Below are 27,317 nucleotides of genomic sequence, written 5' to 3'. Positions count from 1 at the left end.
TTCTACCATAATCAGGGTATTATCAAAATGCATAGATTCCGTATACACCTTCTCAAAGTGATGCACTACCACCACTCTTTCTTTATACTAGCTCACATAAGCTCATTTAGAAGGTGAAAATGAATGTAACCCAGAGGGGACAAAATAATCTAATTTGTTTGAATTAGTAATCACACATGCTTCGAGTTAACAAATGAGCATCTTCATTATATTAGTACTAACACCAATTCTTGCAAGAACATTGAACAAAAGATCTTGATATATTATCAACTGCTTCCGTGCAGTCCAATTAAACTCCACATTTTGAAATGAAGGGTCAGCTCAATAGTATGCACAAACGTTCTGCCACTGGTAAATTCCACTTGATTGTTAGCCACCTTGGGCTGGAACCTGTATAATAATGTATCAAACACCTTGACAGAGGCAGTCTCCTCTTCATAAATCAAGTGGGTCTGTCATCAGGTAGTTTACCCATTTTTAGGAATTGTTATTCTCAACACACACACACACAGAGGAAACCCATAGACAAGAAATGTTCCATAATCCCAGACCTTGTCTTAATGTCTTTACGATATAAGCTTACATAATATTTGCAAAGCTCATTATTGATGTCTATGGTGATTAGCTCTTATCTCGGGCTTTACTCTTGCAATCTGTTACCAAACTGTATACTAACATCTTCCCAATAGCTTCCCCAGACGCCCCAAATATTCTGGAAACATTCCCAGAAATGGATTTGATGTTCACCTCATGTTTAAGCCGAATCATTCTTTCAAATTAGGAAGTGGGAAAGTGCAGATGAAGACTCACTCATCGCAACATTAACTTGCCTTTCCAAAGGTTCAGGTTCTTTTATTTTCAGTAGGGGTGTCCAAACGTCCTTGCCTTTATGAATGCCTTTAAAGCATCCGCAAATACATGCTTCCACAACACTGTGCCAGTGTCTCTCTACCTGGAAATTGCTTTTCTACCTGCACTGATGAAATCCATACTATGTCGAAAAATACTATTAAACCTGTATCTATTAAAAAAACCTCTGGGAATTGCAGAAAACAAGTTCAAACAACCAAACTGAGACTGATATTTTCAATTGAGGCTTCAACTTGTAAAGTGATTATTTACTGAGAATTATACAAAAATGCACTTTAGAAATGGTTGTATGCACTTTCTAGTATTGAATGTAGCACCGTTCAGTGGGATATAATTGCATACTAAACTGGCATCCACCATTCATTTTTAATAGCAGCTCTGCATGGCTCCTTTTGGACACGCAAGGCTGCATTTGTATCCAGAATATTTCTGAAGGGCATCATTGAGCTGCAAATCGTCACTAATTGCTAATGTGTTGAGGTTTTGTTATGTAAGAGGGGTGTAAGTGTGTACTGTGCTGCTGGCTGTGAAAACGCAAAGAGACTCACAACGGTGTAAATCTTAATTTTGAAATAAATGACCATCAGTCTGGTGAATTTGTGCGACAGAATGCCATGTATCCATTGGTGAGTACATAGATCTATATTAGCCTCAGGGTACTCACAGCAGTCAGAATGGAGAGAACCAGGATGAACTGGATATTTTATGGAATGATATTCTCCTGTTAACATGGCCTGTCCTGATGAAGCACTGTGCATGAAACACTGCAGAAAATATTGTTATAAATGCTTTGTATTGTGAGATTACTTTAGGAGAGCATATTATTAAAGTGTGCACAGTAATATATAGAAGTGTGATTATTCTAAAATATCTGTGTATAATAAAGGATTTATCAACATCGATAGAACAATTGTCATTGTAATTATATATAACCGGCACTACTTTTCTGAGGAAATAGAGAAGATTCTGGCAATTAATGGCTAAAGAACGTCCAGGAAAAAATATTGTACATACATAGACGAATTTAAAAGAATGCTGTTATACCTGATTTCATCATTGTAGTAGTCATTGATTAATACTGCTTTTATCATTTGAATCTGGAATTAACTATTACTGTCACAATCCTTTTTCACTGGTCGCTAATGATCAGTTGGAGAATGGGACTCCTCAGGGTAGCGTTATTAGCCCTGTCCCCTTTAATATGGTGGTGGATGGTTTTATAGAAAAGGTCCAGGAGTGTGGATGTAAAGTCGGGTTCTATGCGGATGATGGCGTGCTATGGGTGAGAAACAAGTGAGGTGGTTATATTCAGGAGAAGTTGCAAATGACGTTGGATTTCATGGAAGGATGGTGCACAAAATGGGGTTTTATGATGTCTAGCTCTTAATCAGTTTGTATGCCGTTTCATAGATGAAGAACAAGAGTAAACCTGGACCTTAGACTGCGTGGGATTGTGCTGGAGCAAGTGATGGAACCTGGGAGTGTCTCTGGATGAGCGTTTACATTGGAATACACAGGTGGACAGGACGGTAGCGAAATGTAAAGGACACCTAAATCTGCTAAGGGCGGTGTTGGGGCAGGAGTGGGGAGTGTCAGAAGGGCATGATACTGCTGTATATTGGAATGGTTATGTGTTGGAATACAGGATTCAACTGCAGATTAGTTACAGCAAGACTCGGGTTTGCCTGTTGGATAGGGTTCCAGCAAAAGCATTGAGAATTGTGACAGGCACAGTAAGGTCATCACCTACTGAAGCGGTGCAGGTGTTGGCAGTGGTGTTGCTCTTGGACCTGAGGAGGGTGGAATTATGTGTTAAAGATTGGTTGAAATGCCACTGCTACAGTGAGCGGCACCCAAAAAGAAAATGCCTGGAGGTTAACTGGATGCGTGTATACAAAGGTGAAAGCTGGGAGAGAAAAGGGTGATAGGTTAGTATAGCGCCTGGGGGTGGAGGCGCTACACATTGTGGAGAATGTTGACAGAGTGCTGTTTCTCATATGGATGTTGCATGAACCGAAAATCTGTTTAGATTTGATGAAGGTAATGGTGAAAAAGAAGGGTGGTAGAGGGGAAATCAATATAATTGCTGCCTGGGTACATGGGGGGGTAAAGTAGGTTCACAAGTATATACTGATGGATCCAGGGACGCCGACAGGCCCAAAGTAGGTATGGCCTACTATTTTAAGGAGGAAGAGGAGTTTAAAAAGTTGAGGTTATAAGATAATGTTTCCATATGCACAGCAGAGTTGATGGCAGACAATATGGCAGTGGTTAGATCTATGGAGAAACGGCTGGCAAACGTAGTGGTATTTGTGGACTCATTGAGCCAGGATTCGATTTGGTTCATTATGTGCGTGCTTATAAATGACTCAAATAAAATCAAATCAAATTGAGTGTGCTACAAGCTATTAAGGAATGGAACGGTGATAGAAAAGACATTGGGCCTCATTACACTCTAGGTGGTAAACTATGGCGCTATTAGTGCCATGGTTCATGCCGGTAATTTACCGGTACCGCTTTGGAGGAAAGGGGAATTACCGCCCTATTCCAAGGTTGGTGGGGCGGTAATTCCTCCTTCCTCCATTGCCCTTCCCCATTCCCATTTTTGCCCCAGAGGGCATAATGGGAATGGGGAAGGCGCTAATTACGGTACCGCAAATTGCGGTACCGTAATTAGGTCCCTGGTCCCTTTACGGGTTGGATTTTTAACGCCTGCAAAAAGCAGCCGTGAAATTCCCCAACCCGCAAAGGGACCTCGTAGTAAGGCGGTAAGGATTTACCGGTACCGGTAAAATACCGGTACCGGTAAACCCTTACCGCCTACCGTGTAATGAGGCCCATTGTGTTGTGTAATAGACAGCATCTGGAGAAATGCACAGTGGGTGGGATGGGCATTGAGTTGGCATGGATCCCCAGTCATAGTGGGATATTGGGAAATGAGTTTGTGGACAGAGCTGCGCATGAGGCCTCCAGTAGGGAGGTAGTGGATATAGATATTCCCTTAAGGGTGTCTGAGGTCCACGTGGTAGTGAAAGGCGGAGTTAAAGGAGAATGGCAATGAAGATGGGATACGAGCAGGAAGGGGAGGCACATGTACGCGGTACAAAGGAAGGTTCCGTGTAAAATATGGGGGAATGCAGAGTTGGCAGGTAGAGAGGAAACTATTCTGAATCGGCTAAGAGTGGGCCATGAAGGTTTGAAAGGATGGAAGTTAAAGACGGGTACCATCTGCGAATTGTGAGGCATGCAGAAGCCCAGAAACGGTGGATCACTCTTTGATGGGATGTGAAATGTTCAGACTGCAAAGGGAATTGCTAAGAGCCGGGATGAGTAGCATCGGGGTGGCAGTGAATAGCATATTTGTCTTGCTTCCCCTCAAAAAAATGGGGTCCGGGGATAAACAGTGCAGGTTCCTCCTTCAATATGCTAGGGCCACTGGGAAGTGGGAGGAGCTCTAGCAGAGGGTGACTATCAGTGAACATCATCTCTCCAGATGGAATCGCTGGCTCCAGCCCTTGAGGAGACATAAGAGGAAGAAGAAGAAGAAGAAGAAGAAGAAGAAGAAGAAGAAGAAGAAGAAGAAGAAGAAGAAGAAGAAGAAGAAGAAGAAGAAGAAGAAGAAGAAGAAGAAGAAGAAGAAGACTGTCAGGACTATCTATAAGGCACTGATGCCATCCTTTCACAGTAGAACATGTTTCAAACATCAATGCAGCTAATGCTTTAAATGCACCTGCCAATCTGCAGGTGTGGATTGCATCTTGCTCTGAAAGCCATCTGCATATTTCCACTTCATGAGTGTTCCATTTCACAAAAGGCAGATGTTGCTCCTTCGTGCGGTCACAACGTGTACCTTCATTATTTTCTTCTCTCTTTGGTAAAAAAAAAGTGAGGTTTCAGGAGGTTTCCCCTATATATTTTTTTTATCAATTATTTATTGAAAATAAACATATTTAATTGTGAGCTTATGTAAGAAAAATATATTCTATCCCTCTAAAATATGGGTTGGCCGTAAGTGCATATTACATGTTATTAAAAATGGTCATTAGTGAATTCTTCATGATTAGTTTAGTTTATTCATTTGTAGAGAGCACTTCACTCTGAGGTAACTAGGCGCTTATGTTCACGTCCTCATGTATGCATTTCTTCATGGGCATATCTTTCACTTTCAAAGAGCTACTCAACATGTCCCACTTTGTGCATCTGAGCTTCATATCTGAGTGCCAGGTTGTCCTTTCATATGTTGCCGGCAGTGATGTTATCGATGCCGGCGATGCAACGTGTGCCGATATGGAATGCCACCTGGGGGCAGATAAGTAGGACACTGGGGGCTGGAAGAAAGTTTTACTACCCTAATAGGCTTCAGACACAGACAAATAGACATGCATGTTAATTACTCTAAATTGCCATGCAGTATTCTACAACTGCGTTAAAAGTGAAGCTTGGTTTCAGCCTTGTAGACCTCAGGCGTAAAACGTAATGGCAGTTTCTAAACTGAATACATCACTGGGACTAATATACTCTTTTGTTAAGGAACTGAGGCACCCTCCTCTTCCCCCATCCCCTACCCCACGACATCGCCATATTGAGAACATGTTTTTTTTTCTTTTCTTTTAGATGTCATCTCCTGACCTGATCTTTGACCTGGCTCCAATCAGAGTGCAATTTTGAGAAGTGGGAGTCTGGCTTGGGTCAGACACCTGCCCTGTCCTCAAAGAAGAAATGAGACGTAGGCTGCAAATTGTTTCTGGGATTTTTCTTTTTTAAGAAAGGGAACAAAGGCCGCATTATTAGCGCCGCGCATGCATAATGGCAGAGTTCATTACAGCCCCAAACAATTTTCAGCTGAGATGAATTGCTTCGTTCGGAGGTAATATCACAAATGATTATGCTGCTGCTTCCACTAAAAATAATCAAGCTCTTTATCAGTCCCTCGTGGCCAGTAACACTGATGACTTGACCTCAAAGTTAGGTCATTACTGCAATTAAAAAGCTACAGAAGCACTCCATTCACAAGTGATTGCCGCTTTCATCCACAAATCATTAGGCCGACTGCAGAGAATGCGGCGCCTGTTAACTTCCCTGCGTTAAGAGGAGCGCAGCAAAAGTTGCCTTCATATGTAGGTCTCTTCTTCAAAGGCTGATCATAGACGCAACAGTGTCACGAAGTGCAACCTACCACTGCCACAATGCATCACCTTCAGCAACACACAGGGGCTTCTCCTAAGGAAACTGCGGGGGCCTCAGCCTACCCACCACCCCCCCCCCCCATTGCAGCTGGCCAAAAGGCGTGTTATTTCACAAAACATGCCAGGTTTGTCCGTTCATCTCTGCCGGTGTCTTTAAAGGGAGGATGAAACATGTCCTAAACCTGGCGCGTAACATTTGATCATACAAACTTGGTAATGATATATTGAATACTTACTTTGAGGTCTTATTCCAACAGGCTTGCATGCCACATGGCAAGACCCCTGCATATGTGAATCTTCCCAAAGGACTTAAGGAGAGCTAAGGTAACGGTACAGCAAATGATGGTAGCAACCGCATATTCATACATGTTGCGAAATTTACAAAACCACATGTGCAGGTATTGTCTGGGTCCACTTAAGTTTCAAGCAAAGAAGCACATCCTCAAAGCAGTTCCTTGGAGTAAGTGAGAATGTTGCATTGAAAAAGTAGTACCCAGTGCTGGTGTACATTGTGCCTATTCATTAAATAACGTACTGTCAATTCTTCAAACAATATGTTTTTTAAAATGTATTTTTTATTGATTTAGCTGAATTGAATCAACTTTTCAATAATACATGATAAAAAAAAATGCTTTCGAAAATTGACATTTTACAATACAAGTCGACCAAATCTGAATATGGTAAAATTCATCACATGACATAAAATCATTCAAGTTGGTAAATCTAATTTTAACATCTGTTAAAAAATGGACAGTAGCAATTTGTATCGGAACATAAGAAGAACATAGAATATGTGACCATCACTGATGAGCATCTAGAGAGCCCACGTATATACAATGTCTCGAGAAATGAATCATTCTAGCTCCAACAAGAGCAGGACAGCATGAAATTAAATGCTCTAACGTTTCTTTACAGTCATGATTCTGACAAAAGCGGCAAAAGTTCTAGGTATCAACTTTCGCATTGCCAAGAAATCCCTAGTGGGCCAGAGGTTGAAGCGTATACGTAAAAGAGATGATCGATACTCTGGTGATGGCGACATGAGAAGATATTGTTCCATGGTGCAAACACTTTTAGGATGAAATCTCTGTGCATCAATGTTTTTATATTGCAAGCGTAGGTTTCTGGTTTCAATCCAGTCATTGCAGTAAATCTTATCCTTCGCTTTATCCGGATTAGAAATCAACACTTCAATTGTGACATCAGCTTTAGTTAGAATCCCTCCCTCATCCAAGCCCAAACAAAAACATGTTGTGTAGAAAACAGATATGATGATAATACCTTCAAAATGACATTTAAGTCAGTTGATATCAGACATTTTCGAAACAAGGCACATATGCGCCAGTGATAGAGGGCGTGGAGGGAAACAAGACCCAATTCATATCGGAGCCAGGGCCCAGGTGTACACTGAGGGATATGGAGGACACTCCTCCAAAATTTGGCTTCAAGTTTGTCTGTTGCATGGTTTGCCCAAATTGCTTGTGTTTCCAATCCATATAATAAACATGATGATGTCTTCTGATTCCAATACAGTAGGCCCGGTTTTAATGAAAATTTGCCATAACGAAACATGATGATCTTGGACTGAGAAATAGCTGTGTCTAATTTATGGTCCATGCTCTCCATCTGGGCTTTTGCACATATTGGCCCTTCAAAGATCATACCTAAGTAGCTATAACTGTGAACAATTGCTAACTTTGTTTTGTTAATCGACCACATAAATTTATTACAACACGTCTTGGTGGAAGAATAAGTTACAATCTGTATTTTGTTTTGGAGACCCACTGGGGTTTTAGATATTAATACTAAATCGTCAGCATACATAAGGGTTTTAATTAGACAACCATTGAGTTTAGGAGAATCTGAGCATACTGCTGCAAATGTCTGTTTTACGTCATGTATAAAGTAATTAAAGATCGCAGAGGCAAGCAGACACCCTTGTTTGAGCCCCGGGCTGTCGGAATGGCGGCAGACAATAAGCCATCTAACGTCAAACGAATATGAATTGGCATATCGGAATGAAGATCATAGATCACAAGACAGATAAATAATTTCTCAATATTTGTTGAAGATTATGTGTATCTCCCCCCTTGTTTTGTTTATGCAAATAAATATAGCCGCATAGGCACAACTTCTTGGGTACGCCCTGTGAAATCCATTTGTGTCATGGCCACATGCCCAGGATCACAGGAGCTGCACCATCAGGTTGTGGGAGCAAGGGGCACCATGGTTCACGCATGTCCCTTTGGGACGTTTATACACAGGGAGCCTGGTTGGACTCAGTCCTGGTGCCTTTGGCACCAGGCTCATGGAGAAACATAAGCAAGACTCTTTATTATGGGCAGAAGTGCTTTTCAAGAACTTTCTAAATGTGTGCAGTCCGTCCGGGTGTAGCTTTCCATCTTGAGCTGCATGTGCAACTTTACATCTATAAGCTGCACGTGCAACTTCAAGGAGTGGCAGGGTGTGGCAAGCAGAACAGAACTAGCGGGCGTGGCCTTAAGAGCTCAGCTATAAAAGCCAGCCCAACCCCAAGGCGCACGCTTCGCGTTAATCTGCATTTGCATGCAGCGTAACGCTCACCGCCACCAGGGATAAACCAGCACTTACCTTTGGGAATCCAGTCTCCTGCCCATACGCTTACCTCATGGAGTCAGCATTCACCTGCATTCTTCACCGCTGAGCCTGGCATCCATTCTTCATCTTCCAGCACGCAGAACTTCAGCTCTGGGCACCGCAGTACGACATCTTCTTCATCCTCCGACACGCAGGACTTCAGCTCTGGGCATCGCAGCATGACATCTTCTTCAAAAACGAAGGCGAACCCTGTAAAAGGACAAAAGGCAAGGTCAGACATTATGAACTTGCAGTTTGAGGTTTTGCTTGAAAAATTCTTCACACTTGTCCTTGAAAACTCACTTACTTGCTGCCGGACCGCCGCGGGATCCTCTGCTCCTCATCTGGAGCCACCTCGTGCTTTTTAGCTCTGCTGGCCGCATTCACACCTATTTGGAAGAAAGATAGACATTCTTACAGAGCTGACAACAGGCTGTGAGAAAGACAATACAAATACTTCAAGACAAAGAGAAAACAGAAAGACACTTACCAGAAAGGCATGGAATCGTCACAGCTGGACTGGACACCACGTACGAAGGACCAGTGAAAGAACTCAGTCCTCATCCTATATGCGCCCCTGCCAGAAGTAGCAGGACGGAGAGCTCACCATTAATAATCTACAGGTGAGCCTTAATGGGTCGATGCATGCTCATGGAAACCACGCTACGGGAGGAAGGGTTTGAGAGGGAATTCACTCACAGGCCAGCAAACCTACGTCCTCTCATATCTACGCAGGAGCAGTGTTCCAATTCATCGCTGCAGCCCAAAGCCTATTTGCAGCGGGAGAAAGCATATTGGGCGTTCTACTTCCTGGGAGGGCTGCAACCGTGCCCCAATGTCCCCGCAAAGACCAGGTGAGCGTAACAAAACGCAAAGCCACTACGAATCTCTGCCTGGGCGTTATGGATAACTCAGACAATTACCAATTGGCCCAACTTTTGGGTGAATTACGGGCTGAAGTTCATGCTTCTAGGCAGGAAGCCAATGCCTTAAGAAGGGACCTTATTGTGAACCGAGAGCGTACTGATGGTTTGGAAAGACATTTACTCCAGGTATAAGCTGGCCAGGTTCCATTGCCAGGGCCTACTCCCACACCACAACAGTCACCACCAGTTCAGATGGTTCTTCCACGAGCAGTTCCGCTGGCCCCGCCCAAACGTTTCACAGGCGACTCTAACAAGTACGCCATATTTATGAATCAATGCCGCTTACATTTTTTGTGCATACTTGGGGCTTTTCCCAACTACCAAGCCAGAGTGGCGTTCATACTCTCATATTTGGGAGGCAGTGCAGCGGACTGGTCAATACCTTTGGTAAATCAAGATGATCCTTTGCTTCGGTACCTTAGGGGTTTTCAGCACGAAATGGAGAAATTGTTTGCACGACACACTCAAGGACAGGCCCTGGACAACGAATTACTGTCACTCAGACAGGGAAATCAGGATTTGTTAACCTACATTGCATCCTTCAGTCGTCTTATAGCTCAAACATATTGGGCAGAAGGAAAAAGGACTACACTCTTTTACCGTGGATTGCGTGGAGACCTCGTGGACGTTTTAGCTCAAGTGGTAAATCCCCCAGAGGGCTGTGCTGAATACACCAACTTAACTCTACAGCTTGATCACAGACTGCAGGATCGAAAAATGGATCAAACAAGGGCTGAAGGGCGACCGGTCTATGTGCGGCCTCGTGATAATCCACCCAAGTCACACGAACAGACCAAACCCATGCAACTTGGAGGACTACGTAGTCCACTCACCAAGGCAGAACGAGAAAAAAGGAGACAACAACAACTCTGCTTGTACCGTGGAAAAGCAGGTCACTTTCTTCGAGAATGCCAGGTGAAGCCACCCAGGAAAATAGTCGGAGCAACCATGTGAAAGGGTTAAGCCCAGGAAGGGTTAATTCCATGTTCTCAAGCCAGAGGGCGGGATATCTGATAAGATCAGGTGTCACAGAAAAAAGAGAATAAAAAGAGGAGAGTATGAGGGCGGTTCATGAACAGGTTGAAGGATACTTCACTGGGCGAATGGGAGAAGAGTTTCCCTGTCTAGGTGCTTTTGTCTAAGCTTTCACGGCCACAGCTCACTCGCGGCGCCAGAAAAGCTCCGGCCGCAACGGAGCTCCATGCTACGATTGAATCCAGCGATCCCGATACAGCTGCCCACTGTGATCAATCTAAAGTGCTGTCAGCAAGCTACAGTCTGCAGCACGTCCATTTTCCCGCACATTGTCAACCGCTTGGAGACCTACCCACTAGGATTTACAAATAAGAGTTCCATCCCTTGAGATGACCCCTCCTACCACACAAGGGACCACCTTCTCCCCCCTGTAGGAGTACCCACCATGTGTCAGCCGAATTGTCCCTGCACATGGATGCCAGGTGCCTAGAGTGGGACAGGACGCCTCCCCGCCGTGGCGAGAACCAGCGGCTCCCCACCACAGAGATTTCAAAACCAGAGGCCCAGACAAAGGCGTTCCATTCTCCAGCCGAAACGCCCCAAGGCCTAGCACTTCACGTGCCGCTTTTTTGACCTTTACAACTTGATAGGGGGCCCCTCCCCCTGGCGTAGACCGATGGTTTTGGTCCTCTGCTTTTTCAATTTAATTGTCGCCCTGATTTGATTGTTTTGTCCCCTCATATATAGCTGGGCTACTTGAACACCTGGCTGTATCAGTGGACTAACAAATCGGGCTTACTCCCCTATGATTTTCCCCATATCCTCCCCTGGTCTTTGTACATTCCTCACAAGCATCTTTTTGAATACACCAATTTGGTTCTACTCTGATTGAAGTTTCCCTGATTTATTGAACTGTACTCGTTGGACATCCAACTTTAAACAGAGTTACAAGCTAGCCTTTGTTAGCATATGGGGACCAAATAATTGGCCAGCTTATTTATTCGCATTGTGTCACAGAACAACTACACAACTTGCTGTTAAAACTGAAAATATCCTGGTTTTTCTTCCGTTTGCTGTGCACAAATATGTTTTCTTACACCACTAGATGACACTAACCCACTCACTGTGTGAATATTGAACAGCGAAAGTATCAATTGTGAAATTGCTTTTCCAACTAGTGGACTTATGTTTACTTGTTTACTTATTTCGATATATTTTCTGGTTAATATCAAAAATCAACAAATTGAATTGAACGAAAAATTAAGAATGAGGGATGTGTACCTTCTTCTATCACCTTTGTTGACCTAATAATGCATGTAAAGGATATTTGGCTTACTATTTGAAGCACTACCCTCAAGTTTTCATATAGAATTATATGGACACTCCGACATTAGGAGAGTGTCCTCAAACTCATCTGTGGTTGGAGCCCTTTTTTGTTCTCCAGCTTTTGTCTAAGCTGGCTTTGTTCATGTTGTTGGTTACCAGGTTACGGTGGAGGAGGAGGACAGGGAGAGTCGTTATGAATGGGCATATTGAGAGGTGCTCATCGAAGAAACTTAAAGTTAAATAGAAAATGTTAAAGCAATCTAAAGTGAAGAAATGTGTTGAAATAAGGAAGTCGCTGCAGTTTTGAGGCATCCCATTGAACATAAGGTGAACGGCGGTGAAAGACTTTCCGAAAGGGCTGCTCTGTGTTAATACGCAGCTAAACGTATTAACTGGATTATGTTGTCGGCCGCAGCAAGACAGCCGTTTGACTGCAGCTGATCAAGCCGCAACTGCCAGAAAAGGGGGCCGAGTGAGGTGAGAAAGCGGAGAGGCTGCAGGGGGCGGAGCCGTACAGAGAGATCAGCTGGGCCTGGATCAGCTGTTTATTTCTTCGCGACCGCAGAGAGTCCATCAATGCGAGGACCTCTGTTGGTGAAGTGGAGAATAATCGGACAGCCGTGAGGACCTCTAGTGGCAATCACTGAAAAAGTAGGCACTATTTTGTTAAGGAGTAAGAAGAACTAAAGGATGAATTGGAACTGGTACTTGAATGCTATGAAAAAGGAGCAGAGTGAATGAGTAAAGAGAGGCAAGAAGTCTTAAATAATAAGAAGGGGCATATAAGCTGCAAAGAGCAGGAAACTAGGAAAGTACTTTACTTCCAAGCAAGAAAAGGAAGTGGCCTGAGAGACTTCAGAATGAATTAAGATTAATAAAGGGCAAAGGACTAATTTAAGCAACAGGACAAGAGACTGTCTTTGGACCAACATGTGAAAAAATGAAAGAAATATAATCTGAGAGAGAAGAGAATACAGACATCTACAAGATTATAGAGCGCCTTTGTTTTAGTTAAAGGTTCCTGTGTAGTTTGAATAAAGTTACAGTTCTTACCTGTTATCCAGAGGGATTGCCTTTGTTCCCACTTAGAAAGTTTGAAATTTGGTGGCAGCAGTGGGATAAGGCACAATGCAATGAAGCCCTAATAAAAACTTTAAGCGAGGGTCAGCATCTTTTACAACAAGCACTCCAGTTACAGAGTCAACAGGCACATGCGGATCGCCAGGCATTTCAATAAGCTTTACAAGTTCAACATGCCCAACTAATCAATGCCACTAACCTAAGAAGGCACGCACATTTACCAGCCTCCGTGCTACAAAAATATGTCCCTGGAGAAGATCCAGTGGTGAATTTTGAAAGGGTGCAGAGAAATGCTCTATGGCCACCTGGCATATGACAAGGCTCATCCAGGTGCGATTCGGGAATAAAGTCATCTATTGCATTGACATTTACCTGGGTTTACCCAAACATCATAGGAAACCTATGTAGCTGGGTCAAAAGCGAGCTGTAAGACTGATGTTTGGTCTTAACAAACATGATTATATATCACCTGCACTAACTTTCCTAAAATGGCTGTCGATTGAGAAATGAATCATACTCAAAGACCTATGTTCCATCCATCTGAGATACTGGAAAATTATTCAAGGGTATCGGGTCAAGTCAAGGGTTATCAGTACCATTATCCCATCATAATCCCATCAGAGTCTTCAGGTCATCATCAGGAAACACTAAATCAGACCAGTATGAGGAAGAAACAAGAGATCCATGTCAACCCAAGGAGCTACACTATTGCGTGAATGTCTCCTTGATCTAAGTCAAGTCCAAAACTACTTGCACTTTACAAAAGCCATAAGGTCTCCCCTTCTGAAAGATGACTTGGCAGTCAAGTGGGAGTTACGACCCCTGTGAAATTGGCCTGACTCAGAAATGCAGAAGGTACTTACAAGCACTCAGGATAGATTTCCCACATCTTTTCTCCCTTCCTCGCCTATGCTTATGTGTTCATATTCTGTATTTCCGCTGGTGCGGCCTGAATTGTTCCTCTATATTGGTATCTCTCTTGCTGTTCACCTCACTCTTTGTAAACTTGTTTGAGCCCTGATTCAAAATGCCTTTTTTTTTTTTTTTTGCGAGCGGGGCATATCCAAATCAGAATAAATGATACATAAAAAATAATTAAATAAATAGCGCCCGCAAATTTGAAAGCTGGACATATCCAAATCACAATAAATAACCCCCCCCCGACCCCATGGTCTTTAGATAAGTCTTTCGTTGCTTGCCATAACAATATTAAGAAACTCACACCCGCCCTCAGAAGCTCCTCTTCAATGGGATAGGAAGAGTTTTTAATCAGCGGTGATATGGGATGTCTATTGTGGAATTGTACCAAAATGTCGCACTCACAATTACGACGGACTTAAATGCCGATTTTGCTTTTTCTTTTTGGACCCCCCTTACACCACATATATATGCGGGGGGGTATAGAATATAATATTAATATGGGCAGGGTGTGGGGGCTCCCCCCGCATGTATATGTGGTGTAAAGGGGGTTAAAAAAAGTCAGCATTTTCGGCCGTCGCAATAATCACATAGATCCCATGCTGCTGAATTCCAAATGACTGCCATACATGTGATAGCTTTTGCTTTCACACGCTGTCCCTCCCGCTCGTATATAACGCGTCTCCTGTATCTCTGGCAACCTCTCACGGTTCAGAGTAGGCTGCAGTCCACACCATGTTATACTAATGTTGAATTTCCATCTTATATTTGCCCCCTGATGGTGGACTGAAAGGAGCAGCTGAAAGTCGCCTTAATGGGACAGTCGGAAAAGTAAGATGGGAAAACATCCTTTGAAAAGAAGCTCTGAGGTTGGAGACGTTCCTGCTTGAATCATTTCCTGACGCTGCTTGGCAGCGGCCCAGCCTACACAAGGAAGGACAATAGCGCTTGCAATTTTATAATAAGTAAACATCGAGAAAACTCGTCACATTAGTAGCACCCATAGCAGCAGTAGTGCGAGGAGAAACACCACTGATCCTACCGGTAGTATTTTTATAGTGGTTTTATAAGGCTCCAAAAGCAATATCACCATGAATGCCTACTACTGCTACTGCTATTATAATCAGTAGTATCAGGGGAAGGGAACGTGTTGTTGCCTCGGGTACTTGTGATAATGTATAATGTTACAGAAAATAATACTACTGATTGCAATTCTGTTATGATTACGGGTAGTAACACTGCGGGTGGTAGTACTACTAATGTGACTGGCGGTGGCAAAATGAATGCATCGTGAAATAAGTCGGTTGAACGTATAAGGAAATACAACATTTTACTTTGCATATTTGCTGCTGTTATTCATCTAAACATGGCACTTACTCTTCTCTGCTGACGTCACTTCCTGTTTCAAGCACTGGAATAGCCTACGAATTCTGCTTGCAGTAATGTCAAAAACAAGATACATTTGATTGGGCAAATTGACAGAAGATGACATATTAATAGTTGGGAGCAGTGTATTTTATTGTTGTAAAAACATATATTCGCTTTGCCAGTCGGCACATTTTTTCCTACATCCTTCTGAAAAGGATTATTATTAATCGATCATTAATTCAGTGACTGGATAGTCTCACGTGACCGTTATGACAAATATGAGATGCCAATTGTAATATTCTGAAATGTTAGAAATGATCCTTTGTGATGTAGGGAGAAAATATTAAGGGAAGCAGATTGGAAAGGCGAACTTATTTCCGTTAAAGTACTCTTTTCCCCTTTCTGCCCAAACATCACGTCCAGTTCCTTGACCTGATGCCCTTGGCCCAAAAGTGAGGATGCCACTCACTATTCCTTGTACCATTTTATCTAATGCCCACCACCGTCGGGCGCCAGGGGTTCTCCCACATAAGCAGACATTTAGTCCTAAACTCCACTATTTCCCATTATAATGTCATTGATCCATTTCTTCCTTTTTTGACCTTTTTCTGACTTTTTTTGTAAATGTGCAGATTTGCTTGCAGCCGTGTATTATCCCCATACGTTATGTGGTGTGTATAGAATGCAGCGAATGTCTTCTCCTTTTGGTACAAGGAGCCCAACGTTCTTTGAATCCCTCTTCTGAAGTCTCGAGCACTGGGCAGTAGTATTCATGCCGATCAGGCAGCGCTCAGTCCTCTCATAATACGGTAGAAAGTGGCACTGATTGTAAGTGCATCTCCCGCTAGCAAGTTACAGCCTTCATTGTGATCATACCTGTCCTAGTTATTTATCATATTTAGATTTTAATGACATTAATATCTGATGCAGGTGCACAGTTGCTCATGTTTCGAGACTCTTAAAACTGTATTTTATTTATTTTCTAGGTGATATACCAGATTTATTTAGCGAAGAAGAGATTGACACTATTATTTCCTCTACCAAGATGGAGCTTCGAGGACTGGGGCTTCCTGATACTAGGGACAACTGCTGGCAGTTCTTTATTGACCGGATTCGACGTCAGTTAAAGGTGAGTTATCAGAACATGAGCCCAACTAGACCGACACTTCGCGAGGGGCTAATGTATCGAATGGTGGGGGAGAGGCTACAGAGACTCTGTGTGAGTGGAGAAAAACGTATTGCCTGTGGCCCAGACCCTGCTCTCCCCCAAGGAAAGCTTGTACGTCAAATTAGTAGAAAATGGTCAAATATAAAGCACATTGGGCCAGTGACATTACCCTAAAATGTGACAGGGTTTAAAGACAAGATGTCATTTATATTGGTACATTCCAGCACGGTAATGTTACAGCTTAATAGGTTCACAACTAGTGGCATTGGATACAGATGCAGGGATCCAAGGATGGCTATATGTGACTGACACGTCATGGTATCCCACGGTGCAGCATGGATGGGGGCCTCTGCACAGTGTTATGTTATGTTACCTTCACTTATAAAGCACACGGTCGCCCGAAGGCATCATGGCGCTGATGAGGAAGCGACCGAGCAGGAAGAACAATAGTAGGCAGGGAGCTAAAAAAGAGTTGTTTTCAGTGCTTTCCTGAAAGCCAGGTGGTTAGAGGTAGACTTGAGTGGCGGTGTGAGGGTGTTCCACAACCTGGCCGCAGCGATGGAAAAAGCTCTGCCACCGAGTCTTTCCCGGTTGTACCTAGGAACCACCAAAAGGTTGGTGGTCGAGGAGCGAAGATTGCGTTCCGGGATATATCGGACAAATTTGGTTTGAAGAAACTCTGCTCCTAGGCCCTAGATTGCCCGGCGGACAATACACAGTGATTTGAATTTAACTCGCTGAGCCACTGGGAGCCAGTGAAGTTGGCGAAGCTCTGGCGAAATATGTGCTCCATAAAGAGAGCCTGTGGCCAGTCTAGCTGCCAGGTTTTGGATGCGTTGGAGACGCTGGAGAAGGCCCACTGGCTGAGCGAGATACAGGGACTTACAATAGTCCAATCGTGACAGGACTAGTGCGGCCACCACAGGAGGGCGCATAGCTTCTGGGATCATAGGGAGGACCTTCTTAAGTACCCTAATCTGGTGGTGGGCGGATTGGCAGACCGCTGAAACCTGGTTTGACATGGACAGGGAGGTGGAGAGAATGACCCCTAGGTTCTTAACTTTGTCCACCGGACAGGGCAGGGGGCCCAGAAAGGTAGGCCAGAAAGCGGGGGTCCATAGTGCTGGGCTAGGAGAGCAACCCACCAACATCACCTCAGTTTTGTCGCCATTGAGCTTGAGCCAGTTTTGGTCCATCCAAACACTGACTGCTTTCAAACAGTCGTGAAGACAGGCTGAGACCTCGGTGTGGTCCTGATCCAAGCGGATCAGGATCTGAGTATCATCCGTGTAGGAATAGCAATTAAGTCCATACGAGCGGATAAGGCAGACAAGTGCCCAGATATAAATGTTGAACAGGATAGGGGAAAGAGACGATCCCTGGGGGACACCACAGGTGAGAACACAAGGGGAAGAAAGGAAAGGGGGCATAGCAAGGGTCTGAGTGCGGTCTGCGAGAAAGGAGGTGAACCAGGCCAGGACTGGACCAGATATCCCGATTTGTGCCAGACGTGAGAGAAGGATAGGATGGTCCACCGTATCAAATGCGGCGGACAGGTCCAGCAAAATCACAGTGGGTCATTATCAAGCACCTTGGAAAGAATAAAAGGTGGTGCCTGCTTGACCCAGCAACATTATCAAGCCCATGCCCCCAACATGGTAGACACAATCGGCTGCCCCCCATTCCCAAACCAAGATGGCTGCAGTCTTTTTCCTGATCATTAAGGTAAGCAGCAGTGACTAGTGCACACACAGCAGAATTCACAGGTATAACGCGCGTCTAAACGTTCCCATAGGGTTCCTGTGCCCATGCTTCTTCTTTGCTTCTACAGACTACTCACAAAATACCTTACACTTGCATGCAGAGCCCTACTGTTTTTTTATCTGTGCACATAAACACTGAAGCAAAACAGCCTTGTCTAGCTCTGTCTACTCCTAAGTTTGTCCTCTACCCAACCTCCGGCTCTGAAGTTCCAAGAGACCATGAAAAAGGCAGTGTGTTGCTAGGCAAAAACCAATAACATAGCATAATAAGCAGAGCAAAGAGCTTCACTCAATCCCCCATTTGACATATCACTCAGCTGGTGCAAGTGACTCCATTGACTCGCAGCAGCATAGCAAGTAATTCATTTTGATTCTTCTACGATTAGTGTGCTATACTAGATTCTCTGGTCCACTAACCGGCTGGTGAGAATATACAACCTCCTGTCAAATTAAGTGATATGGGACCATGGCATGGCCAGTGATAAAAGAACACAATTTTAGGCAAATACCTTGGTACCACCACCACACTAGAATGAAGGGTCACCATTTTGACCCTAAAAAATCGAGATTGGCACCATTGTAAGGGAGTTTTGTTTGTTTGTTTATTATATTTATATAGCGCACCTGACCCAGAGGTATCTGGGCGCTTAGAAGTACAGTTACATGATAATGACAGTCTCTTAGACAGACGGTGGAATACATACAGTCATGAGGGTATAATACATTGGCAGAGTTCCGTACATGCATCAGTAGTGGAGAAGAGCAACAGCGGTAGGTACATGCATCAGTGATAGACAAATATGGGAGGTTGTTTGTTTACACACAAGTGCTAACCATAGTAGTTCGTTCTCACTGAGTATCCAGGATATGACGCTTCGCCTGAAGTTTTCAAATGTTTGAATGGTCCTAATGTTAGCTGGGAGTGAGTTCCACAGCTGAGATGCCATGACCAGAAAGCTGGATCCACCAGATCTTTTAAGGTTAAACCTGGGAACTGTCAGACAGGACGTATCTGTGGATCTAGTGATACATGTGGAGGCTCTCCAGGTGATTTTTTCTGTAAGATAGGGAGGGGGCCATGTGATGCAGTGCTTTGAAGGTAAGACATAAGGATTTGAGTTTAATGTTTTCATTTATGGAGAGCCACATGTGTTGTATCCTAGTTGCTGATATATGCTGGTTACGGGGTATATTTAGGGCAGCTCTAAGAGCGTTATTGTGCAGTGTCTGCAGTTTGTTGATTACTATTTTATTGGTGCCTAAGTATAGCCCATTACAGTAGTCCAATTTAGAGCCTATGAGAGCTCTGGCTAATGTGAGACAACTTTCGGAGGATAGCATTGATCTGCAAGCTCTTATCAGTTTGCCTGTGTAGGCTGTAGCCGAGGAGGTCATATTTACTTGTTTGTTAAGGTTGGAAGTGGCGTCTAGATAGAATCCAAGCGTTTTTACTACTTTGGCAATTGGGATTTTGTTCCCGTCTATGTTAAATATGTTGTAGTTCGGTCCAAGTTTGTTTAAGTTAACTGTGGCGCCAACTAACAGTAGTTCTGTTTTCTCATTGTTCAGGCACAGGCCGTGGGTGGCCATCCATGCCTGAATGATGTAGATTTCATTTATCCTGAGTACATCTATTTCCTAAGAACCTGTAAGGGGTAGAAGTATCTGGGTGCCATCTGCATAGTTGATCTAGGTGACACCCAGACAATCCAGTTTGTCAAACAATGGCTTTGTAAAGATGTTATACAAAGTGGGAGAGATGCAGGACCCTTGGGGCGCACCGCAGGTGATCGGTATGGGGTCAGCTGCTGCGGTAAGTGAGAAGACTCACATGGTTCTTTTGTTTAGGAACATTGGTATCCATGTGATAGCTGAGTTGGAGAAGAAGGTTGCAGTTTCTAAGTGTTCACAGAGTACCTTTTGGTCGACCAGGTCAAATGCTGCTGACAAATCGAGGAGGAGCAAAGCGGCAAAGCCACCTTTATCTTTCAGGTCGTCAATCTGGCTTTTTAAGTCCACAAGGGCAGTTTCTGTCCCATGTTGAGGTCTAGAGCCCAAGAGTTTGTTGGCTTCAAGGTAATCCTGGATTTGTAAGTTTGCAACTCTATCTAGAATCTTTAGCAGAAAAGGGACAGTAGTGATGGGTCTGTAGTTGGTGGGAATGGTGGGGTCTAGAGCTTGTTTTCTGAGTAGTGGGAGTACCCAGGATTCCTTTAGGTTGCTAGGTACTACTCCACTAGCGAATGAGGCGTTGATAAGTTTGGTGATGAATGAGGCCAGGTCTCTAGCCGCATCCTTGATAATCTGGGCTGGACAATTATCGCCCTTGCAATTAGACGGTTTCAGTGAGGCAGTGACTTTTAGTATATCCTGTGGAGTTACATTAGAGAATGTGAAGCCGTTAGGCAGAGAGGGAGAGGATGGGGGGTTCTGATCTTCTATAGGGGTTTTAGTAGCTGCTTGTGTGGTAAGTAGTCTGCGTTTGTCCACTATTTTGGTCTGTAGATTGGTGATTTTATTAGTGAGTGCACTTTGAATGTTAGTACACCAAAGTTTATCTTTTAGGCATGTGTCTGTAGGAGGGTTGGGTGTCTCCATTTCTCGCAGGATAGTAATGAGTTCTTTAGTGCTAGAACCTGCATGTTTTATTCTATTGTTGTAGGTCTCGCGTTTCTAATTTTCTTTTTTCAGTGCGGAACATTTTCAGCTGAGGGGTGAACCATGAGTTCACATGGGCTCTAGGTTTTCCTTTGTGCATTTTGAGTGGTGCTACAGAGTATATGGCTTTAAGCATTGAGGAATTATATGCATCTACCAGGACGCTGGGGTCACTTGTGTTTGGTAGTGCATTGAGGATCGAGATGACAAGGGGCATAATTGCCTCTGCTGTAATATTCTGTTTGTTTCTTGTAGGGCACGAGGGTGCTACAGGACATGATTTGTTGTGGGCTGAGGCCTTAATGAGCTCGAACTCGATAAGGTAGTGGTCTGACCAGGTTTGGGGAGTAATACCCTTTACTATGATGTTGCAGTTTAAGTCTGCTACCCAGTCGAGAGTCCTTCCTTTCTCCTTGGTCGGTAGTGTGAGTTTTTGAGTGAAACCATGTTCAACCAGAGTGTTGGCTAGGGATGTTGCAGGGATATCATTAGGGTCATTGTAACCTTGGTTGAAGTCTCCTAATATTAATGTTTGTGTGGTTGTTTTAATATTTTCGGATATTAAGGTCAATATGTCTTCTTCAAAGGTTTCTGATGGTCCTGGAGGTTTATAAATGAGGCAAAAAGAGGTGGTGCTTTTGTGTGAGGTTTGTAGCTTTGCAGAAAGGATTTCACAAGAGCATAGTGAAGGTGAAGGAACTAGTCTCATATAAAGTGTGTCCCTGAAGATAAGGGCAATGCCTCCTCGTCTGGAATGGGTTTGTCAACTCTAATGATGAAATAGTTGTCTGGGATGGCTAGTAGTAGTGGGGGTCCTGCTGCTGCGTGCAACCAGGATTCCGTTACAGCTAAGAAATCCAAGTTGTTAGAGATTATGGTATCAGCTACTTCTGTAGCGTGAGCCACTAGAGACCTTGTGTTAATTAAAGCTCCTTTGAGATGCCGTGTAGGCTTGACTGGTTCTGCATTAATCATTTTGTTTAGGGTAGGAATTACTTGGTTGACTAGCACAGTAGTGTCAATTTTCGCTTATTCATTAGATACCCACTTACTGGTGTGCGCAAGGTTAAGAGGCCCGAGCCCCTTAAGGTTAGCTGTGGTATAGGGATGATAAAATCTGGTATGGTTGCTGTTATGGACAGGCTGATAGTGTGGGAGTAACCTAGAGTGAAGTCTGGAGTTTCTGAGTTTAGTATTAGGGTGTGAGGCTTGCAAGTTAGTGGGGGTATTTATGATGATTCTGTCATTGGTAAGCTTAGGAATCATCACGTTATTAGTATTCGGAATGTTTGTAAATAGTTTAGGTAGGAAGTTAATAGGTTTGATTCTGGCATCTAAGATGGGGATTTTTAATGCTAGTAAGAATGGGGTGGCCTTAATTCTGTGATCTATGTTGTTGGGAAGGAGTATGATGCTGTTAGGCTGTGATTCAGTCAACATGAGCCAATGGGCGGTAAGTGTGAGAGCAGGTAGTAGGAGAGTTACTGTGTGTGGGATATGCATAGTGCACTGAGTGAAACCAAGTGCACGTGAGGGCACTGTGGACAGGGCTCAGCAGAGAAGGTGACCAAGGGTAGTGGCCGGCTAATGTGCAGTAGGTTTAGGATAGGCTAAACAGAATAAAGTAGACAAGATTCACTATAATAGTATAATGCTGGGCTAGTCCGATAGCTAGATAGGCTAAACAGAATGAAGTTGGCAACATTCACTACAATAGTATAACGCTGGGCTAGTCCAATGAGTGTTCAATTGGTGTAGAGTGGTCAGAATGGGTAATATGCTAGGTAGACAATAATCATATGATCATAATATACAAAGTAGGCTGCTCTAGATGACGGCGAACATGTATTGGTGCCTACTCATAGCTAGTATAGGTTCACTATTTCACTAGTTCAATAGGTAGGCTAGGCTACCATGGAGTCACCGGTTAACTAGGAAACAGAATAGGTTAGGTCGAGGATACTAAGAGCTAAATGCTTAGTTCAATGCAATCAGGTGGTATGGACATGCAATGTTGATACAGTGCTAAGAACAAATGACAAGCTGTCACACCATGTGGGTTCCATATATGCAGGATAAATGCAAGAGCAGACAATTGGGTGCGAAATACAGTGTTGGGATAGAGACAGGTTTCAGTAAGTATTGAGCGTTAGACTGTACGATACATATATGCTCTGAAGTGGTGCATAATGAGGTGGGTGGGGGTACGCGTGTTTCACTCGGGTGCTTCCGTGAAAAGTTCAGCTAGATAAAAAAATGTGGGCATTTTAGGCGATGAATATTCAACCTTGTACAGGAAGACGATGAGAGCACTAACCGGGTGGCTTCCTTTGCGCCCCGGTGTGAACAGGGGCTAACAGGGACTTTAGCTGGTCTTCAGCACCAGTTCTTCCGTCTGTCAGCGGATGTTGGGCATTCAAATGGAGAAAGCCTTGCTTAGCAACCCTCTGGAAGCTCAGCCTACCTTTTGTGATGCGACACGCCTGACATTTTGTTTTCTTTTTGAATGTCGGCGCGGTGCGCAGAGCTGCTCCTAGGGCTGGGGGTTGCAGTATCAACGCAGTGACACTGGATGCTGCTGCAGGAGGGGTCACTGGCACTTCTCGGCCAGGTAGGCAGCATTCTTTGCTGGGGAAGGTGCTGTAGTCCCAGCAGGCGTGGGCTGCGCTGTTGGGGCAGAGGGGGTCGCGGGTGGTCTCAGGTTGGAGGTGGTCTCCTGGAAGAGGGGTGGGGGCTTCTGCCCTCTCCACCCAGATGGAGCTAGTGATGTGCAGCAGGGGCTAACAGGGCCTTTAGCTGGCCTTCAGCGCCGGCTCTTCCGCCTGCTGGCGGATGTTGGCTATTCAAATGGAGAAAGCGTTGCTTAGCAACCCTCTGGAAGCTCAGCCTCGCTTTCGCGCCACAAAAGTCACCAAAAGTATGCCAGTCTATTTTTGGATAGCGTGAACTAGTTACTAATACAGTCCACTATATTTGTTCAGATAAATAACAGTGAGGTTCAATTATTTTCCCAAGATCACACACTTGGATTAAGCAGCGCGCCTGGGATTTTAACCCACTTCGAAATTCAGACAATTGATCCTATACCTTGCAGGCTAAAGTTTTTTTTTTATTTAAATATTTATTTTTTATTATTTTCCAAACAACAAACAACTTCTCACCCACATTAGGGTGGAATTAGCCTAGCCATGTCCCTCCCAACCTCCCCCTCTACTCCCCCCCACGCCTCCCGACCCTTATATATTGTGTACTGCACCAAGGCTATGAGTATGCGTCCGAGACGGATACTGTTTTTACTGCGTGGTGGTTGGGGAGGTCGGCGCCCCCACTGACTCATTCATCAAAAAAGTTACCAAAGGTCCCCAGATGTCAGGTGGGCGTGTGTGCTGTGGTAGCAACTTAATGAAGTCTGTCTCGACATCCTGGCAATAGAGTATGTCTCTGCGCCATGCGGTGATAGTTGGGGGAGGACCGCGGCTCCATGCCATGGCAACTCTTCTGCGAGCCAGTGTCAGTAGAATACCTGCTAACTTTCTCGTAGGGGCCTTCAACAGTCTGGTCATGCCCAGCAGAGCTGCAGTGTTGGCTGGGAGAATCGGTTCACCGATTATCTTACTCGTGATTTCCAGCACCTGGGGCCAGAATGAGGCCAGTTTAGGGCAGTCCCAAGCCAGATGTAAAAAGTCTGCCGACACCAATCCACACCTCTCACATCCGAAGGAGGAGTCTGGACTCTGCATTTTTGCTTTTGCAGGTGTGAAGTACGTTTGATGCAGGTAGTTGAAGTGGATTAACTTGAGGCGGGTATTGAGGGCAATCTTCTGGGTCTGTCTAAGGATAAAGGACCAGTCGGTGTCGGAGAAAGTTAAATTTAGGGCTTTTTCCCATCTAGATTTGGCTCGGGACACTGTGGAGGACGAGTCTGTAGTTATGGTTCTGTAGATCTGTGAGAGAGGTCTCCCCTCACCTTGAGATTGGATTGCCGAGTGCAAGAGCTGCCATATTTGGGGTTGCTGCGGAAAGGAAGGTAGGATTGCTCGCAGCGTGTGGCGTACCCTGAAATAGATAAATATGTCTAGCGAGGTAGTGCCGCCTTTTTCCCTCACCTGGTCGGGAGTTAGGAAATCGTCATCTGTGAAGAGGTCCCCCAGATTCCTGATTTGAAGTTTCTCTAGCCATTGGAGATAAACTTTTTCGGACGTCAACGGGATCCCGGGTATGAATTTTGCTGGTAGGAGTGGAGAGTATCTTGTGTCGATATTGTATCTTTGCGCCAATAGCTTCCATATCTTGTATGTTGTTAGGATTACATTCATCGTATCGTTGGGGACCGGGATTTTTGCGAAGATGACGGCTCTCAGTAGGTTCGGCGAGGCTAGGGCTCTTTCAATTTGCACGTGTGGTCGGACAGGGTTTGTGGCGTACCAGTGGCTGAGAAATTGTGCCTGAGCCGCCCAGTAGTACCTCTCCAAATCGGGGAGTGCCAGGCCGCCTTTTGTTACTGGGAGGGCTAGCAAGGAGTGAGCCACTCTGGCGGGTTTGCCGGCCCACAGCAATTCCAGGACCAGACTCCTTAGTTTTTTCAGGAAGAGTTGTGGAAGTAGGATGGGAATGTTGGTGAAGAGATAGAGAAGCTTCGGCGGAATCACCATTTTGACAAGAGAGGCTCTGCCCCATAGTGTTAGGGGTAAGGTTTTCCAGCGGGCTACCTTTTCTGTTAGGGACTTGAAGACCACTTCGTAATTGTCCTGGAATATTTCTTGGTGATTTAGCGACATTTGAATGCCCAGGTATCGCACCTTGGATAATTTCCAGGTGAGGTGGAAGTCATCTTTAAATGGCTGAGTCGCCGGGGTGAGCGGGAAGATGATTGATTTTGTTTGATTAATTTTGAGGCCAGATGCTGCCCCGAATTTGATCACTTCGCGCATGATTGGGTTCAGGTTTTCTACTGGGTCTCTTATGTAAAGAACCACGTCATCCGCGTACAGTGAGATGATGAGTCTGTGCGGGCCTATGACCAAACCTCGGTGTTGACTATGCTCACGTAAATTGGAGGCAAGGGGTTCCATTACCAGGGCGAATAGTAGAGCTGACAGTGGGCAGCCCTGTCTGGTGCCTCGTTGCAGGTTGATGATGGACGATCTGGCTGTGCCGACTATTATGTTGGCTGTAGGTTTAGTGTATAGCAGAGAAACTAGTTTAATGAAGCAAGCCCCCAGGCCCATCCTTGCGAGTACTGAGAATAGGAATGGCCATTCCACCGAGTCGAATGCTTTTTCAGCATCAAGAAGGAGGGCGATGGCTTGTTGGGCTGGGTCTAGTGCTCCCATCACCCCAAACAGTCTCCTAATGCCGAAAGTGGTATTGCGGCCTGGTATGAATCCCGCCTGGTCAGCAAGAACTAGAGCAGGCATTAGCGGCATCAGTCTATTCGTTAGGATTTTTGCTAGAATCTTGTTATCTAGATTTAAGAGGGAGATGGGGCGGTAGGAAGCACATTCATCTGGTGGCTTGTCTGTTTTAAGCAGGAGAATCACATTGGCTTCACGCAAGGTCTGAGGTAGGGTACCTTTCTCCAGGGCTTCATTGTATACATCGGTCAAAAGGGGAGCAAGGGTAGACGTGAAGGCTTTATAGAATTCTCCGGTTAGGCCATCAGGGCCGGGGGCTTTGGCGTTCGGGAGCGATTTGATTGCTTCAGTTATTTCTGCTGGGGAGATCAGTTCATTGAGGGGTTCTCTCAGCTGTGCCTCTACCCAGTATAATTCGGTCTCCCTCAGGTAGCTCAGTGGCGCATCGGAATTTTCGGGGTGTTGGGAACTATAGAGTTCTTGATAGAAGCGTCCAAATTCTTCTGCCATGTCGACATCTGTGGACAATGTTCTTCCCTGTTGACTACGGATTTCTGTAATAGGCGTCGGTGTGTGGTCAGCTCTCACCAACCTCGCCAGGAGAGCTCCAGGTTTTTGTCCCTCGCCGTATTGTCTGATTACTGTGCTGCGGTGGAGAAATTTCAGTTCGCGCTCGGCGAGTGCGTGAAACCTCAGCAGTTCCTCTTTCAGGGCAGCTTTCGCCTTTGGTTCGCTCGAGTCTCTGGTTTGGCATTCGAGGTCTTTGAGGTGGTCCTCGCAGGTTGTAAGTTCACGTCTAATGAGTTTGATGATGCCGCTCTCTTTAGTCTGACATACGCCCCTTACGAAGCATTTCAGGGACTCCCACAGCACACCGGCCGAGGATACCGACCCTATATTGGCTTCAAGAAAAATCTCAACCTCTTCCTTTAGCTCTGCTGCGAAGACCGTGTCTAGCATGGAGCCCGTCTTGAAGCGCCAATTCTGTAGTCTGGGAACAGATTGGGAGGGGAGGAGACAAAGGACCATTGGAGAGTGGTCTGATAGAGTCCGTGGCAGGATGTGACAGGGACCGGGCTGCAGGGGGCCTGTTCTGGATAAGAATAGGT

The 27,317-nt window shown here is 44.8% G+C and overlaps 1 protein-coding gene across 1 annotated transcript in view; it reads left to right on the top strand.

The window, feature by feature from the left end:
- The window catches only part of LOC138488874 (dynein axonemal heavy chain 11-like), a 2,478,284-nt gene that overhangs the window by 1,531,090 nt on the left and 919,877 nt on the right, over positions 1-27,317 (top strand). The window contains exon 28 of the mRNA XM_069616234.1: positions 16,252-16,394. Within this exon, the coding sequence (XP_069472335.1) occupies positions 16,252-16,394 (143 nt within the window). The remainder of the gene's footprint in view (positions 1-16,251; positions 16,395-27,317) is intronic.

This window comes from Ambystoma mexicanum, chromosome 9 (assembly GCF_040938575.1).
Source record: "Ambystoma mexicanum isolate Mex_15411 chromosome 9, UKY_AmexF1_1, whole genome shotgun sequence".
NCBI lineage: Eukaryota > Metazoa > Chordata > Amphibia > Caudata > Ambystomatidae > Ambystoma > Ambystoma mexicanum.
Note: the sequence above shows the minus strand (reverse complement) of the source record. Positions and strands in the feature narration are given on the sequence as shown.